The 18,323-nt window shown below is 45.3% G+C and overlaps 1 protein-coding gene across 2 annotated transcripts in view; it reads right to left on the reverse strand.

The window, feature by feature from the left end:
* The window catches only part of dnmbp (dynamin binding protein), a 44,251-nt gene that overhangs the window by 8,181 nt on the left and 17,747 nt on the right, over nucleotides 1–18,323 (reverse strand). The window contains exon 4 of one of the 2 annotated variants that reach the window (XM_037463527.2): nucleotides 13,220–15,418. In XM_037463527.2, the coding sequence (XP_037319424.2) occupies nucleotides 13,220–15,418 (2,199 nt within the window). Of the gene's footprint in view, nucleotides 1–7,354; nucleotides 9,188–13,219; nucleotides 15,419–18,323 lie in introns of those variants that run through there. The other variant, XM_037463528.2, reaches the window with a different exon arrangement.

The following is an 18,323-nucleotide window of genomic DNA, read 5'->3' on the forward strand; positions in this document are numbered from 1 at the left end:
GAGAAAAAGAGATAACAGTACTGTAGAGGGATGACACATTCTTCTTCAAAGAAATCCCCCCATCTGCTGCCTGAATCTTTTATTACGTAGTGAGACATTACCGCTCTAAGGATAAAGGGACATTTTCTATATTTTGCCACCTACTGACAGATTGTTATCATAACCAAGTTTATTCCTCTGTGCCATCAAGCTCCATTTTCATCTAAAAACTCAAATCAATTCAGCCTCACTGTTGGACTTGCTGACTTGATCCTTTATTTCCATGGACACGGCCACTGGGATTCATTTCAAGTAAATACCCAAACACACCACCACGTTGCTGTGGATACTCACCAGAGCACTAGCTTTTTTTTTTTGCTAAAACCTGCAGTTTTTACGCTGGTTAGAATATGCATTAATGGCTCATTTCTTTTAAAACTTATTTGGGGTGAAATGACAGATGCAGTGGTCACAAAGCGTCATGAGATGGACAAACAACGTTGAGGTCTCTTGGTTGACCAAATATAGATCATTCGCAGTTCAATCCTGCAAGTGGAGCAGCGCAAAACATGCGTCAGACACGTTCCGATTGGAGCAGTGCGATGGACGACCACGAATGACCCCGTGCAGGGGGAAGACGCCGCTGTCGCTCTCTTGCAACTTCAGAGGAAGCGGCATCTGCTGCGCTGTGTTTACAGACCCGGGCCACTATATCTCTCTTTATCACACAGACACACACACACACACACACACTTTTGTATGAACGACATAAAAGCTGTTATTTTAAATATATGATCCAAACTGACTATTTCTCACTAACATTGTAACATTTTATTTGCACAGCTTTTTCACATCCCGATACAATTACATTGCAAAGACTTATATTTTATGACCCGACTGTTTGTCTGATCCTCGGGCCACCTGCTTTGTGTCTCCCCTAACACCCCCCTCACCCCCCGCCGCCCTGACCTCATCTCTCTTTCTTCACGTGACTTGGCTGAAGGGAGACTCAAAAGGAGCTTTTCCTGACCGCTCGCGCCACCTCTCCCTGCAGCGTCCGTCACTGCCGCTCGGCCAACTACAAACACTCGAGCGTTTCCCCACCGGGGAGAAAGCAGCTCTCTAATGGGTTTTAAAAGGTCATACAGCGGCAACTCAAAACAAAGAGAGGCTGAAAACAAAAGACTCAAAGAGTTTAATTGGAATCAAATCGGCTCATTCCCATGTTTGATCCTCCACGTACGTACACACAAACACACACGCACAACTACATCATGTGCTCCACTTCACATGGTTCAATACAGAGTTATTTCCATTATAACAGACCTAGCAAACAGCATGAGAATTTGACCTACTTCTATGAAATTCAATTTTTCTTTGTTTAGTAAAGTATTGTAAAGAGAATACAGCCGTCTCACACACACACACACACACACACGCACACACACACACCACACAAAAGACAGGGGGTTAGAAGTACAATACATCTCATTCATTTCAAATGTGTTGTGACCGCAGCAAACTACGACTCATTAGTTTGTGATTGAGAATTTAATCCAATAAATCTTTCATTGAAGTGCTGAATTTGAGAGAAATACATTACATGAATTAGGCAACCACGTACTTGCAGGTGGGCGTAAGATGAGGTGTAACATAAAACTAGCCGTGGAACTGGATCTGCAACCGTGCTACTCAGTCCGAGGTAACCAGCTACACCCACGTTGCAATCACTTCTAACGAAGCATTAGCAGCTGATTTAATCACACACACACCTGTGACTGAATGCCAACAGTCTGAGAGACTAACCAGTCAGTGCAAAATACAACCTGCTGCTGAAAACAATGCAATCAAGTCAGGAAACCTTTAAAAACTTTAAAGACAACACGCATTAGATCTGGGATGTGCATGTTCTGCAGGATCAATATGTGTTGGCAAACCCTCAGACGAGGGCTAAAGAGGTGTCTGCACGGAAAGCACGAGGATTGATGAGTGAGGGGCATTTGAGTGGCGACCGGGTTAAACATGTCAGAGATTAGAATAATATAACAAGAAGAGTGTGTAATGTCCGGCATAAATCATGTGTCATACAGGGGGATTAGAACTGATAATAATTAAAAACATTATTGCTGTTGATGTGACTCTCCACTCAACAAAATATTGTTCTTTCTTACACTGTCAAAAACTTCAACACAAGCAATTAGTTAAAAATACACCGCAGCCCCGGAATCGGGGGAAGTCACAACAGGGGAGCGTATCATCATGACACACCTCCTATCTGCATAACCACAGCGGACACCATCAGCACACAACGTCACCAAGGATTTATAAAAGACAATCAGCTCCATCAGGATGCCTGCTTTAAAGTGGCCCAAACATCACTGAGCTTGAGACAGAAGTGTTAATAACAGTTTGACCAAAAACCAAAGTTTTACTTGCTAATAATTAATAAATCACATTTGGAAAAACATGATGCTCTACAATGTCCATCTGGAATTGGTTACATTTTTAGATAAATCGGCATTTCTTCTTAAATCCAAAATGCCATATTAAAGATTAGAAATTGAACTGCATCGTCCCATATCAATGTATTTCTAATTCATATTGAAGTATTTATATATTTTTAAAGTCCCCCTCAAATCTCTGCTCCCTCCAAAGCTTTCCTATTATGTGCTTTCCTGTACACAGACAAAAGGAGAGAAGACGAAGCATCACGTACCTGCTGCTTGGAATTTTCTTAAAACCACTTCTGAATCAAGCACCCCCACCCCGACACACACACACACACGCACACACACTGTGGTTCAAACAACGCCACCCATTCTACGATAGTCCATTGTCAAATCTGAAGTCCAGCTCCTGAGCCTCGTAGAGGACTGCGTGTCCCGCTGCAAAAACTCCATTCCAGGCCGCCAATTACCATGAGAATGGATGGGAACCAACCATCATTAAACACACACACACATACACACACACACACACACACACAGGGGAGGACGACCGCGCTGGTAGAGAATAAGATCTGGAGCTGGCAGCATCACTGCGTGTTGCAGAGACAACAGGTTTCCTGCTTCAGCATGTTGCATCCCAGCAGTAGTAAGTAGTGTTTCCGGAGTGTTTCGGAGTTTCCATATGTTTACAGTCTGCTCTTTTCTTTATTATTTCACCAATCACCACATTCTTCCAACGCCTTTGAGCTAGCTTGCAGTGTGGAATTGGGAGGATGTACCCTCCTCAAACAACCTCAATTCTATCAAAAGTGACCGTGCCTGGATCAACCTCTCCCTCCTACTACGTTATCTTGCACCTAAGCATACTTTTAACTACTCGATATGCACAATCATCCAAGTAAGCTCCATCAACAGAAATATCTCTCTCCTGAACAACTGTGACTGTTGCACAACTGTAGCAAATCCTGTTTTCCAACAACGCCTCTCTGGACTCACACGCTCCACTAACAGCCGCGGAAAGTCAAAAGTTTGGGGCCAGCACGCAGCGCTCTGCGGTCAGACACAATCGGTCCTGTGTTCGTGCGCTGTGCTCCAAAGTTCACAGTGGACTGCACAGTCGCCATGGAAACACGAACGGCGGAGGCCCTCCTCATTATCAAGCCAAGTTTTGGAGAGCAGGGAGTGGCTTGGGGGGGTGGGGGGGGAAGGAGTACATGGGAAAATGTGTTCATTTGGGATATGAAAATCGAGTCAAGCCAGGACTTGTGTGTCAATACGTGATGTATTAAAAACAACCCACGACGCTGTTAACTGGCATAAGAAAAATATCTTAGCACGAGCAGAATCAATATTTGCAAGACTGTTCGAGGGCAGTGAACTGTTGCACGGGTTCACTTTGGTCGACCTTTGTGTTTCAGAGAAAGAGGCGCCACTTATTTACTACAACTGCGGAAGCGAAATCTTACATTTTGAGCATACTTTGGAATCAGCCAAGTGAGCGCGCACAGGTTTATTACCTTCGTCCAGCTTTTTGCCATCAGGATGGAAGGTCTCTTAAAATTGATGGAAGGGAAGTTTATTCAGTGACATACCATGTGGTTTATCTCTCTTTAAGGTCAAATGTCAAACAGGTCACATTCCTGTTCCTGGCAGAATCGCTCAGCAACCTTTTGCAGCATTGTATGGAATTTCTTGTAATTACAGCCCTCCGTTCAGGCCTTATTAAAGCAGGTTGTGTGCTGGTACATTCAGTGTGATTTGCTCCAAACCACCCTGTGTTTAGTGTCCTATGCTGGCCAATAGGGTGGATGAGACTACAGTCTAATTAACATGGCAAAAGGGGACCTGGACTGGGATTTTGAGCTACCTTGGAATTTCTCATTTAGTCTAGCTTCGATGAGCATGTTCATTACTTCAAGAGACCATCAGTTTTGCATATGTGCAGAGCTTCCTATTAAAAGCTGTGCCTTTTTCAAGTTAATGGAGAAGGAGAAGACAACGGTTCTAATATGTTTTTATATATTTTTTAATTGGTCACGGTTGGTAATGTAAAGGAGAAGCTGTGAATTCTATGACATTTTCTATATTAATTACCGAGACTTTGCATAGACTGATGACTCAGAGGAGTTTAAGCTTACTGCTTGTGTGGGCAAACATCTGTTGCTTCAGTACAACCTGAGCGTGAGAACTTTCCTGAGGCTTTGAGATGAACGAACCTGCAGCATTCTATCCGATAGTCGTTGTACGACAAGTAAAGACAAAGATCTGCCTGAAGTTAACAAGACGTTAACGGGGTCTGGCACTGAGCAACTATTTACCTAAAAAGTAGCCTTTCCATATAAATATATATATTCAAATACCACCAAATTTAATTTAATTTAATATATTATCGCGATGGACAAAAAAGTAGGCTACTAAACCTTTGCATAAAAGTTATATGGTTCACCACAACATTCTGTTCAAGTGCTCTCTGCAGCTGCAATTTTCAAAATATCAAAATAAATATCAGGTTCCTATATCTTAATCAAATTAGAATCAAATACATAACATGCTAGAGCAATGCAAATGCAAATCAAGGGGAAAGACAAGTGGCTCGATTCATAAAGAAAGTGTTTAAAGCCCTCACGTACTAACAATAGTGAGTTTGAAAAGAAGTGAAATAATAATGTGTGTTTGAATAATGTGTTGCCACAGTGTGTGTGATTATGAACTATTCTGTATGCAAGTGGAGAGACAACCCTCTGAGCAAGAGTGAATTAGTCCAGGAGGTGAAAGATTAGCTGCTTGTTACCAAGTACAAAAAATATAAACTGGCCTGGCGCTTCTTCAACATCTCAAGCTCGACCAAAAACATGTTAGAAAAGCTCCACTGGAGTTGGAAAATGTAAAGTATTTATGTGAAACTCAAGAAAATCAATGAGGACCCACTAAGAAATGCCCGCCCGGCGTGGGAGTGTGACCACCGCTGACTCATGCAGAACTTTGGACTAATGAGCTAAATTTCCGCCAGCTTTTAGATAAGACATCTTCAGAGTTGTTGTCGGACGATCTGAGATCCTGTTTTAACTCCCACCCCCCCCGCAACCCCCCCTCCCTCCTCCTTACACCGCGGCCCACCAATAGCACCGACTGCTCAGGGATTACAGAGCATACGCTGCAAGATCACAGCCGGATGACGACACATTCCTCACAAAGACGATCAAGCGATGTCCCTGCAGCAGAAGGAACTTTTCTTTTAAAGTTCAAGTGCGATCACAGAGAGAAACACTGACATTCAGTTTCAAACGACACATTGGTGGAACTGTCATGTTATTTATTCCCGAAGTAAAAACAACTCCTGCGTACGTCAGCTGAATGATTCATTTGCCGCTTCTGTGAGCTGAACTCTAATCGATTTTTCATCCTCATACATCTGAAACTCAGTTACTGAGAACAGATGCCCTTTCAAACGAGCTCAAAAGGCCTCGGCCCATTGCCTCAATTTCATTGAATGGCGGCGTAAGCCCAAATAAGCACTGCAACGAGATTGCCTAATGTTTTGAGCCATGCTATCAAACGCTTTACTCGACCGAACCCCTGACAGAGCTGAAACCGTCTAACGAGATTAAAGGATGACAAGACGCTGTAGAAGGAAAAGCATGGTGCACGTCTGTGTGGGTGTTTTTTCAAGAATGGCATCATCTCTCAAATAAGCCTCTGTAGCACCACACACCCACACACACACACACACACACACACACACACACACACCCCCCCCACCCCACTCACACAGTCTAGTCCTGCATTGAAGGAGTCAGGCGAGGTGCTGGCCACCGCCTGGCACCAGACGGACCCCCGCCATCCGCCCACCATGCTGACGCTAGGGATTAATACTCGGGCCTCCTGAAATGGACGTGAGGTGGGGGGGGGCGATGTGTGTTTGTGTGTGTGGCCGTGCATGTTTCTAGGTAACCGGGGGATGGGTCACGGGGCGCCACCTGCTTCTTCCCAGACACAATGAAGCGAGTCAGAAGAGTCTTCCTTCTGAAACACGCTTGAACACGCACACAAGTGCACCTACTTTTAGTCATTATTAAAACTTAGTAAAACCTTTTCTCACTGTTAACGGGGGACAACTCTTTGCTCATTGCTCTGGGACACTTTGAGTGCAGACTTACTGAAAAGAGTAAATTGTGTTAAATGATAAAGATTTATATTAATATTCATTTATACGTTCTGTGTCAATATGTATGTAAAAATACATTGTTTTGCCAAACTTATTTCTCATTACATAACAATCACAAAGTTTGGTTAAAATAACAAAAGCTGACCGCAGAACTTCACATCAGACTTTTAGACTCAGGTGTTTGTAGTAAATACATATTGTTTGAATACAAAACATGCCTGAATGTATCTCTAAAAAAGGAACTAAACTCATCGTGTACTGCTTTATAGGGATGGCTTCAAGTATATCCCGGCCAAAAAATAAAAAATCAACTAAATGGACTTCTTATGGTCGCACATAGCATCAGTGAGGAAGACTATTACAGCAAACAGGACAACTGTGTACATGTAAAAACCTGGTAGAGACAAAAGAAGACAAAAACCCACAAAACCTGTCTTGCAGGTCCTTACGCCTACGAATTCCTGACAGCTCACTTTCCTGTGAGATAGGTGATACTGATGCGCACATGCACACGCACGCACACACACACACACAGGTTCCGGCACATGCTTGCTGAGGAAGTAGGTCTGGCTGGTCAGCACTTTGAAGTCCCCAGCATTGATTAGATGAGCATCTCTGGAGGTCACAATTGATAAGAAGTGAGGCAGCAATGGCTGTCGACCTCTCCCCTCTTTGTTGTCTAAAGGGATCGGGAATGACAAGGACCCTCTTGTTCCCTCATTCATTTAAGTACCTGCCTGGAGTATTTTCTCCCCGTGTTTACCTTTGTTTCGTTTCCTGGTAGTGGCGAACTGGGACTTTCGCATGGCGCTCGGGGCCGTCTTCCTGTAGAAGCTGCTACGATCCAGTGAGCCCACGTAAACGGGCTTTCGACCTCGCTTTGAGCCGACGCTGCCGGCACTCGACTCGTACCCCTTTTCCCGGTCGTCGTTGTGCCGGTATGTGCCGGGATCCTCAAAGGAGCGCATGTGCCTGAGCGCCAACTTCTGGTTCTGCTGCTCGACCCACTGCTCTATGTGTGTCTTTCCGTCCTTTTCGGGGTAATCCTCGCATGGCGAATCGACCAACGTCGAGCGCACGTCGCCATACCGGTCTCTGGCCTTGTGGCGGTCTTCATCCTCATGCTCGTAGTCGTCCCCGGTCCTCCGCTCGTAGGGGTCTCGTGCTCTGTAGTGGTCTCTCCTTCTGTGCTCATCTCTGGCGTCATCCCCTGCATTCCTCCACCTCTCCCTGTAACCACGGTCATCGTCCAGTTCGGAGTCAAAGTGGCCCCTTCCTTGACTAGTATAGGTTCTCCCGCCTCTTTGATCATAGTCGTCTTCGTTGTAGTTGCTCTCTCTGCGGTCATATCGATCCAGTTCCTGCCGGTCAAAGTAACGGTCCTTGCGTTTTTGCTCATCATTGTAGCGGTCCTCTTCTCTACGCTGGTAGTGGTCCTTTTCTCTGTAGTGATCCCTCTCTTTAGAATCATAATAATCCCTATCGTAGTGGTCCCTGTCCCTGTAATTGTCTTTGCGAGCGTAGGAGTCTTCATACTCACTGTCAAGTTGTCTGGGATCATGTTTACGGTGTTTCCAGCTGTCATAATATCGCTGATCTCGGTCGTCACAGCGCTCGTTGTATTTCCTGTCATAACGATCCCTGGGGCTGTATTTGTCCTCGCGATCATACTCCTCCAAGTCTCTATGGCTCCTGGGTTCATAGCGTTCATTTCCCCTTCTTCTGTCCTCGTCCAGCATACCAAACCCTCCTTGAGTTCTCAAATCTTCATCGGCTCTTTCTCGTGGCGCTCTGCTGTAGTCCTGGTGGCTGTGCTCTTCGGGGCCCTGGTAAAAACAATTCCCCCCTTTCCATTCAGATATCCTCACATTAAGGTGACCGTCCTCTGAACCAGGGTGGAAGTAAACATCCCGGCCTTGGGTCCTGTTCTCTTGGAAAACTGCCTTGTGCGGGTCATCGTACCCTCGATGGGGTTGCTGGCGGACATTGCCCCGCCCAATTTGGGCTTGGTTCTCCCACTGTGCCGGCCACGGAGCCGGTAGATGCCCCGCAGGTGGTCCCGGCGCACCTACGGCCACCATGATGCCGCCATGTACCGGCATGTGGCGGCCCGGAGCCGGAACTGGGTCACGCGGACCTGGCACCATGACGGACAGTTGCCCTTGTGGCTGTCCGGGGGCAGCAACTCCATAAGCAGGGTATCCAACCTGTTGCTGCTGAAGTTGCTGTAGTTGTTGAATATGCTGCAGGTGCGCTAGCCTCTCTCTCTCCCTGGCCCAGCCGGCGTCGCCCAGCTCATCCACACTCTTCCCTCTCCTTACCGGGGCGCCGGCCGCATAGTTCCAATCCACCGGACCGAACGCGATCGGGTTGCCGTGCGCCACGGGGCTCTTCATGGCCCCTGCTGTTTGAGCCGGCTTTCACCCGTTCAGCGCGGCGTCGTCCTCCTTCTCCTTCTTTCCAAAGTCCTGCATTCCATAACAAAGAGCTGTGGGAGACTCCACCTGTCAGGCATATTGTCTGTAACTCTCCCACACGTTTTCTCTGTCTCCTCTCCACTGCCTCAGCATGACGACTGCCCGGCCCGAGCACCTCCCAGCCTTCAAGAGTAACCAGATCGCACCCTCCCTGCCGCTGTCTCAGCGAATCACGGGAAGAGATGGGGGCAAGGTTATCGAAGGAGGAGCCTCCTTGGGTTAATGATTCAGTAGAGTCACATGAGTGAAGGATTAGCCCAACAGCCCCTCCCATAGTTTCAATTGGCTGCTGCGTGTGTCTGGAGAAAAACAACAATCTGCCTGTAGATTTCTCTGAAGGAAGATGAAGACTAAACTTCACGGGACGCCTTAAGGGGCCACGGACTGTTTTTTTGTTCCACTACTATTAACAGTCCTCCATCCTTCCTTGTATCCTGTTTACTTTGGTTTAGCTATTTCCTGTGCTATGTTCACCAGGTCATTAAGCCTGTGACAAGCAGCCGCTGATAACAGCCACTCATTCTTTTCTGTGTTTACAACCAGCGCAGACTTAAATATTTTAACTTCCAACATGGGTATTATTTTGGGTAAGTTACCCTACATTTCACGTAGGAGCCAAAATGGATACATGAAGACATACGCATGACTTGAGTTTGGAACAAGTTACATACAAGAATGTGATGTAGAGAACAAGTGAAAGGAAAGATCTGGATAAACTATGTCTATTATGGTTAAATGAAAATGAAAGTGGAGAGGGAACATTTTTTTGGGGAACACAGTCTAAGCCAAAGCAGCTTTCAAGCTGGTGTGTACAATGAGCTTTTGTTGGGGACTGTCCTCACTCTGGAGAGACACAATCTTTGAGTGTGAGAAAAAAAAAGAACTTTGGGCTATTCATAAAGCTGCCGTATAATATATCCCTCCCCCTAACTCCCCAATTCTCGATGAAAAAGGGAGGCACTAAAAGGGAGGGGTTTAAAGGACTCGCACTACACTCAAAAGCATGTGACACACAGACACACACACGTTGGATAGTGTCGGTTTACCGTCAATTCAAGCAAATAAATAAGTAAATTATTAGTGAGATTAGTGTGTTTTCTCTTTGATTCAACTGGTGTCAAGTTAGCAGAGCTTTGATAAACCTTCTCAAAAACCAGAAAATAAACTTTAGAATATCATTCATCAAGAAACACAAGCCAAGACACAAAGACCCTGCTTCAGCAGGTAAGGCTAAGAAGATATTATCTTTTTAATGCGGTTTTATTATCAGTGTTTAACATCTCAGCTTTCAGTAGCAGAACAAGACCGGAAACTGTGTTTTGTGTGTCAACTGAGAGAATGTCAAATATAACATTCCTATCGGTGGCGGGGGCTAGCTTTAAGTAAATGAAAGCGTCAAGGTCTCAATAGACATTCGGCACTTATACAAAAAGCAAAGTGACGTCTAAGGAAAAGGTCAAATATTTCAGACGAGAATTCTCCCGGTTTGTGCGTCTGACCGAGGGAAAGCTGAAGCCTTGCGACAGTGTTGAATAGATCAGGCTGTGGTGTCACGGGGGCTGATAAGGGTGTACTAATAGTAGGTTTAAAGAATAAAAGGGGGCTGAAGGTCAAAGACCTTACACAAGAAAACATCAAAAACACAAAGGGATGGTGGAGACGGAAAAGCCTTAAACAAATGTGAGAAAAAGGGCAAACAGCACCAAGCACAATCTCATTAACAGATATATACTCATGCTATATGATTGATTGATTTTTTTAATCATTTATCATCCGATGCACACATGTATATTTGGGAAATGAACACAGCATCAACTTTCAGTGGAATCTCATTATGATTCAATTATCATATTGGGTTTCAAAATGTAGAAACTTTTGGATGTGGGAATGTGGTACGAATGTAACAAAACCAGTGAGTAAAGTTGTTATGTACACGTGAAGAGATGTAATGTAAAACAGTTCATTCAGTAAAAAACACCAAATGAATAGTTCATTTTGTGTGTTTTAAAACCGATACCAGCAGTCCACTATACTAGGCCAATCTTCACTCAGACTATTATTGTGAAAAGCTATGAAGCAGCATACTTTCTGTTTTGCTTCTCTTTCTGCTTCTATGAAGACTTTGAACTGGCCTTGAGGTGCAGGCGGACCTCAATGTTGAAACGACTCCCTGCCTTGTAACAATAAGCTGCCATTGTTTTCCAAATGTCGCACTCAGGAACACACCCTGCAACGGCACGGACAAACACTCACTCCTGGCTAAGTGTGTGCATGCGTTGGCGTTTATGCGTAGCAGTGCGATAACACGTTTTTTGCAAAAAAGATCCCAACTTGTTGACGATTACTGTATGAGATTTAGCAATGGGAGTGTGCCTCCAATCATTATCTTCAGTCCACTTCCACATTTAACAATGGGGTAAAACATGTATATTGAATTGAATAATACATTATGTGACTGTGAATGGAGGGTGTGAGAATTCCGGTTGTGTGATGAATGAATAGAAACTATGTGGCTGCATGAGGTGAGGGATGACTTCCCTGCCCTCAGGCGGATGGATACCTGTCACTGACGGCCATAAAAGGTCATCTATCGGTAGCACCGCAGAGTGACTGATACAATCAAACCGGACCTGATTGGATTATTCTTCCCTCCACGGCCTCCACTGACTGTGATCAGATTGTGATTCCCAATCGCCGAGCACCATTCAGGGTTGATGCAAGTAAATTGGAGACACAACATCACGAAAACAGAAAAATAAATGAGAATTCATGGATTAAAATAAAGCATTTTGAGAATGTTTTGGGTGAACAGTTTCTATACACAGGCACGCAGATGTAAACTTTTAATTGAACAAAAAAGTGTCCAACCAGCCGAAAAATCACATCACAAAGCAGAAAAAGCAACTGTCAGACTTAAAAAAAAATCTGAAATAGATAATGCAGTGACTTTAAAATGCTACCACAGCTAAATGCTAAATACTGCACACGCTGTACGGATTTAATGACCAGTGAGAACGTCCAACGCAGCAGGCAGTTCCTGAGAGTAAACCTGACCCTCTGCCTCCACTGACAGTGCTCACCGGCAAACAGTGCTGAGCTGAGCTGAGCCGTATCCCCAAAATACGCATGCAACGTATTGCTTCTCTCCTCGCGCCTTGTGAAGGACAGACGATGGAGGAGAAGGATCAGCGTGAGGAAACCGGGATACAAGTGAAAGAGGACATTTGGACTGAGGAAATAGGAGAAAGAGGCCCACGTACTTGGCCTCCATTCTCACGATGTGCAGGAATGCACCTCATACCTACGTGGAAAATAAAAAGAACGGAGCACACCGGCACGGGTCAGTTGATTAGCTTTGTCGTTATGGTGATTGTAAGCCGTTGAGTATTGATACAGGAAAACTTAATTAACCACTAACTGTAGTGCAAAGCTTTGCTCAAATTCACCATTTCACCACTTCACCTGAACCCTGCAGCTACACGCCGATTCTGCCACCTTCAATATAGTTTAATTTAGCGTTGTAGTAAGACAAAGGCAACTGCCCACACACACACACACGCACGTGTCACACAACTTGCACACGGTTACGATAACATTTCATTTACATACACAATCCTTCTTCCGCGGATGATTGTGGACAGTAAACAGGGATGTCTTGTTTGCATAGTTTAAACCGGAATTCAAATAAATAGTGTGTGTGTGTGTGCGCTTCAGGATAACAAATCAAAAGCAAATCTGGTGATTACTATTGGATCATTTCTAGATTCCTGCTATATTGCATTTTGTCTTCAGTGGCTGAATATTAATTTTTGAAGGACCTGCAGGCAACAAGGCCTCATAAGTGAACTATGACTATGACAAGCTTGTTTTGTACTTTATTTGTCTTCTCTTTTGCAATGTTTCCAGCTCACTCTTTGAGCCATGGACTTCCAAAAGGAAAACATTAAGACGGGTGGGTGTACGTGGTCTAAAATAATTCTGTTTTTATTCCTGTTGTGGTAGTTTGAGCCCACTGATGGTACATTTTAGGTGATAAAAAAAGTATCATCAGTACAAAAACACAAGTTCTCTTGTGTTAAAAGTGATGTCTGGTTTGTTCGGACCAACAGTGGAAAGACATTCAATCCACTTCATTACTCAAACAGTCTTACCTTGTAGTTGCTGCTGCTCCAGGGCCAGCGTCTCCAGCGTGTAGTTGCAGAACTCCAAATTCTCCATGGCTTGCAAGCGGGCTGTCTCGTCCTGCTCCTCTTCCTCCTCCTCCTCCTCCAACATGTTCCGGAGCTCCTCCGCTGTGTGCGCGTAGGCCTCCATGTCGTGCTCCACCTCTTGCAGCCGCAGCAGCAGCCGGTACCTCTCCTCCTCGTCCCCCCGTCTCTGACCCTCCAACTCCATCTCTCTCTCGAGCTCTTTCTCGGCCTGCAGCTGACGCTGGATTTCGTGCTCCTGGGCGGCCGCGAGGTCGCCAAACTCGGCCCTCCCTTCTTGGTTGAGGAGGTCGAGAGCCGGCTCGTCGCGGGTGCGGACGACGGTCGGCGGAGCGGCGTTTTGTCTCGGCAAGCGAGGGGGGGCCCGCGGAGCAGGGCGGGCTAGTCTGTACGCAGGCGGGCCGGGGGCGCGGAGCACCCTCGGGCGTGGCGGGGGAGGACGGAGGGTCCTGCGCCGCTCTAGCGAGGACGAGGCGGAGTTCGACTGCAGCAGCTGGGACGCCGGCGAGCGCGAGGAGCCCCGCATGACGTCGCTTTCGTCGCCGTAGTCCACGATAGCGAAGCGGCGCGGCAAGCGGGCACGCTCGCGCCGGTCGCCAACGGAAGACACGTCCCCGGGAGCGTCACCTGATGAGGAGGTCAAGCTTTGCTCAAACTCAAAGAGCTGCTGGGACAGCTTGGTCTCCAGGTCGCCCGCTGAGGCTGCCAGGGCGGCTAAAGTGACGGACGTTGGCATCCGGCCGTTGGAGCCACTGGACGCCTGCCGGGAGCGTCCGCCCATCATCTGATCAGCATCACCGGCGCTGGCGTGGCGAGTTAGTTTCTTCTGCCTATGTCCCTCCGCAAGGTTCAGCAACACCTGGCCGAGACCGCCGCCCCTGTTACTGGCAGTGGCATCATCCTTTCGGGGCCTCTGGTGGTGTCTCATGCTTGCGGACCGACCGGACTGAGAGCCGGCGACGGCGAGGGCGAGGCCGTGAGTGGATTTGGGCTGCGAGGGTCGCGCGTCACCGTTTGTATGGCTCGAGAGATTCGTGCCGGATGAAGAGTCATGGTGCCTGTGGGGACCCACAGGAGGGTTTGGCCGAGAGGGGAGTTTGGGCCTGGCGGGAGGGGTGGATTTGGGTCTCTCGGGCCCTTTCTGTGCGGGTGCGACGAGCCTACGTGGCTGAGGGTCAGGCCTGTCGCCTGCCTCAATTTGAGCTGCGGTTCTTTTGTTTTCACTATGCCACCTCTGCGCCTCTGTCCGCTCAAAGTAGTCCAGGTCCCACACTGTATGATCCTCGTGTGTCTTCCATTTAGGATCGTTCTGGGACCCGTTGGGACATGAACGACCTGAGCTGTGTTCAGAACTGCCGCTGTTCTCCTTGTCTTCTCCTGGTTCAACGACATCTGTTTCTTCAGCAGCTTTCTGCCCGTCGTCCTCTATTTTGACAAAACGATGAGGAAAGATACCCCGTTGCCCTCGCAGCTCTCCCTCCAGCCATCCGTCCTCCAAAGTGCTTAAAAGACGTATGCGATCCCCCGTGTCAAAGTCCAACTCGCCTGGTTCAATGGCTCGAAACTCATAAAGAGCCAGTACATAGACACCACCCTCCTCGTCCTCTTCTTCTACTACTGCCTCCTTCTGTTCTTCTTCGTCTCTCCTGTTATCCTCAACTGCTTCCACACCGTCCTCCTCTGTCCCCTCTTCTGCCTCGTAAGGGTCCTCAAAGTTACATTTTTCAGTGTCATTGGTCAAATACGGGCAGTCCAGAGGCCCCTGAGGAGATCGGAGGGATCCATGGAGCTCCACAAAGCCCTCTGGGAAGATGCCCCTGCGGCCATCCAGCTCCCCTTGAAACCAGCCCGGCTCGGGCCGGCCGGTGATGATGATCAAGTCCCCTTCACGGAAGTCCAGCTCCTCATTGAGCTGCGCGTGGAGGCTCATGAGGGCCCGGGCCTGGCCCAGGGCGTACGGGGGGAGCTCCGAGGCCTGGGCCAGAGCCGAGCGCTCGGACAGCTGCCGGGAGCGCCCCGAGAGGGTCAGCTCCGCAACACATGACGTGGGGAAGAGACCTCGCACGCCCCAGGCATTGCAACCTCGCTGCCAGGATTCCCCGAGGTCCGCGGACCCTCCAGCCTCGCCAACGATCACATCGCCTGCAGAGACAAAGAACAAAGGGGATCAAATTCAGCGGTCAGATGTACCGATGAGAATCAGTTAATGGGAGCTAAAGTTATGCTCAGCCAGGAGTTTCTTATATTGCTTGTTCTTATTCTCCGATGTTGTATTATCAGTCTAAATAGATTACATTTAAGCAAAAACAGACAAGAGATGGGTACCTTTATTAATGTTTTCTTAATAACTCTGCTCAACAGCTAATAAATCTTAAGTGAGGGATTATAGGAATGTTGACCGGTCAGCCAGGACTCATGGGGGTTACATTCCAGAGACCTGCAGCTCCACCTCCCATTGTGTCTGGGACCAAAACTGGAACACAGCCAGTGAGGACTTTGGAAAATCATGCTGGAAATGAACATTTAAACTATCCCATTGCCAGTAAAAACAGTTTCCTACGTTTCCTGTGATCCAGGATGTGTTATCATGACATAACAAAAACACACTAAACTCTTATTGAGTTAATTTGTTCACACGTTAAACTTAAACTAAATGTGAAAGTATGATAATCGGACAGTAAAACATGCTTTTAATGAACAATTCAATTCTTAACACTGCAAATTACCTACCACTAACTAACTAACTAAATTACCACTAGAACTTTTAACCACAAAACAAAAAAAAATCAAAGAACTGTGCAAACACACAGAAGGTTTTTATTGAAAAAAAGAAACAACGTCAACGTAATCTTGGGGGAGAATTCAGAAATGTAGAAAGATTAAAAAAAAGAACCTAGAAATAGTATCTTTGTATTTGGGGACATCTAGTGGGGAGTTTTAGAAAGACACTTTCTGTGTTTGGTATTTATTGAGTCATTATTATTTGGTGCCGTCATAAGGGGAAATCTACCAAGATTTTCATAATATTTCATTTGTTCAACCACCAAAGAGGCTCAGTTGTTGCCCAAGAGAATCAGAAAAATTAGATTCTAGTAGAAAATGTTTCCGTATTAAAGGCTGTAGGTTGTTTGAACAACAAACATAAACAGAAGCAGGCTCAAATAGATGTAGGGGGTTGTCACATGGAAAACATATTCTTATCTGACTGATTATTATTATTACTGACTATTATTATTCTTACAAACAGCGCAACAAACTTTTGCATCTCTTCTGTTATCTGAGTAGTAGTTACTCCCTTTCTCAAACATTTATGGAACTTTTCTAGTCACACTAAAAAAATGACTTCCCAAAAGGAAAATAGAAATAAAATCACTAAACAATCTTGTATTAATGGTGTTAAACAAAACAGAATCCCATGTAAATTTTACTCCCCCATGGGGGCATCAGTTATAATTCTCTCCGTATGCGGAGGGACTTTCCTTTCTTTAGTTGTGAAGGGAAGCTCCACCGGTCAGACTGATCTCACAAGTATATTCCTTTGCTAGTTTCTAGCTGTGGGTTAGAGTTGACCATTTTAATGTGAAAACACTTTAACAATGTTATTAGTACACAAAGTTTAATAAACTGGGATTTCCTTCCTAAGAGGAGGCTATCATGGGAAAAGCAGCGTATCTTCTCTATGATCACTTCAATCAGGGGAAAATTTGTATAAAGAATTAAGTTTTAAGTGTCATGAATTCTACTGTGCAGTTATTAGTTGGAATGCTTCAAGCATTCCAAGTATTGTTCTTCTTTTCTTTATTCCGCCTTTTTTTTATTTTTAGTTGGAATGCTTCAAGCATTCCAAGTATTGTTCTTCTTTTCTTTATTAGTTGGAATGCTTCAAGCATTCCAAGTATTGTTCTTCTTTTCTTTATTCCGCCTTTTTTTTATTAGTTGGAATGCTTCAAGCATTCCAAGTATTGTTCTTCTAATCTTTATTAGTTGGAATGCTTCAAGCATTCCAAGTATTGTTCTTCTTTTCTTTATTCCGCCTTATTTTTATTATTCTATTTCTTCCGCCGCACCTTTCAACTCCTTCACACTTTCAGCTATTAAGACCATTTAAATATTAAAATGTTCAGCTCCTTCAGGAGAGGTGTGCTATGACTTTTCAGCTTTTTAGCTCTTATAATTGAATTAATATAAATTAAAAACATCAAACTTTTTAACATGGTTTCCAATGGATTAAATTTTCAAATCCTCTCAAAACTTGTTCAACTTTCAACCTTTTCAGCTTTTCCAATCTTTCAGCTAGAGACACCATTTAAACTTTAAAATGTTGACACAAGTCTTAACAATTTCATTAAAAAAACAGCTTGTTGATATCTATTATAGTTTTTTCATAATCACTAATTATGTTTGACTAGTTTTGGGGTCCTTTTCGAATTTACAGTGTGCGCTAGAGTGCAGACAAAGTCGGAAGACAAGAGAGGGTCCATGTTTTGTAAACTGCTGGTAGAGCAGTTTTAAAACACATAGAGACATAAAAACTACACTCAAACGTTCGGTAGAGTCTTGTGTCTCTCAAAATGTCATTATTTTTTGGCTACTCCAAATAGTTTTGCTCCAGGAAGAATTTGTTTGAGGTGTGGGTTCTCAGTAACTGTCTGTGAGCTAAGTGCAGCTGCTCCGTTGCCGCGACAACGAGCTGGGGCTCTTTCTGTGACTCACAGCTGATCCTAATTAGCTGATTAGTGCAGCCTGACATGACCTCCTTCTCTCATCATTTCAAACCCCCATGGAGGGAGTTCTTACTGTAATGTTTGATGAGGCCTTCTAATATATTCTGTCTCTCAACCCCCCCCACCCACTCCCCCAATACCATCATTTCAAAATAAAAGCTGCAATGATTATCTGTAATTTAGCCATGAAGCTTAGGATAAAGCTGTTTTGTTGAATACGTATTGCTCTTTCAAATAGTACTACAACCACTACTAATATTTCTAGTACTTCTAGTATTTCAACTGGTATTATTACTAAAATGACTTTTACTACTACTTGTACT

This window comes from Pungitius pungitius, chromosome 21 (assembly GCF_949316345.1).
Source record: "Pungitius pungitius chromosome 21, fPunPun2.1, whole genome shotgun sequence".
Classification (NCBI taxonomy): Eukaryota; Metazoa; Chordata; class Actinopteri; order Perciformes; family Gasterosteidae; genus Pungitius; species Pungitius pungitius.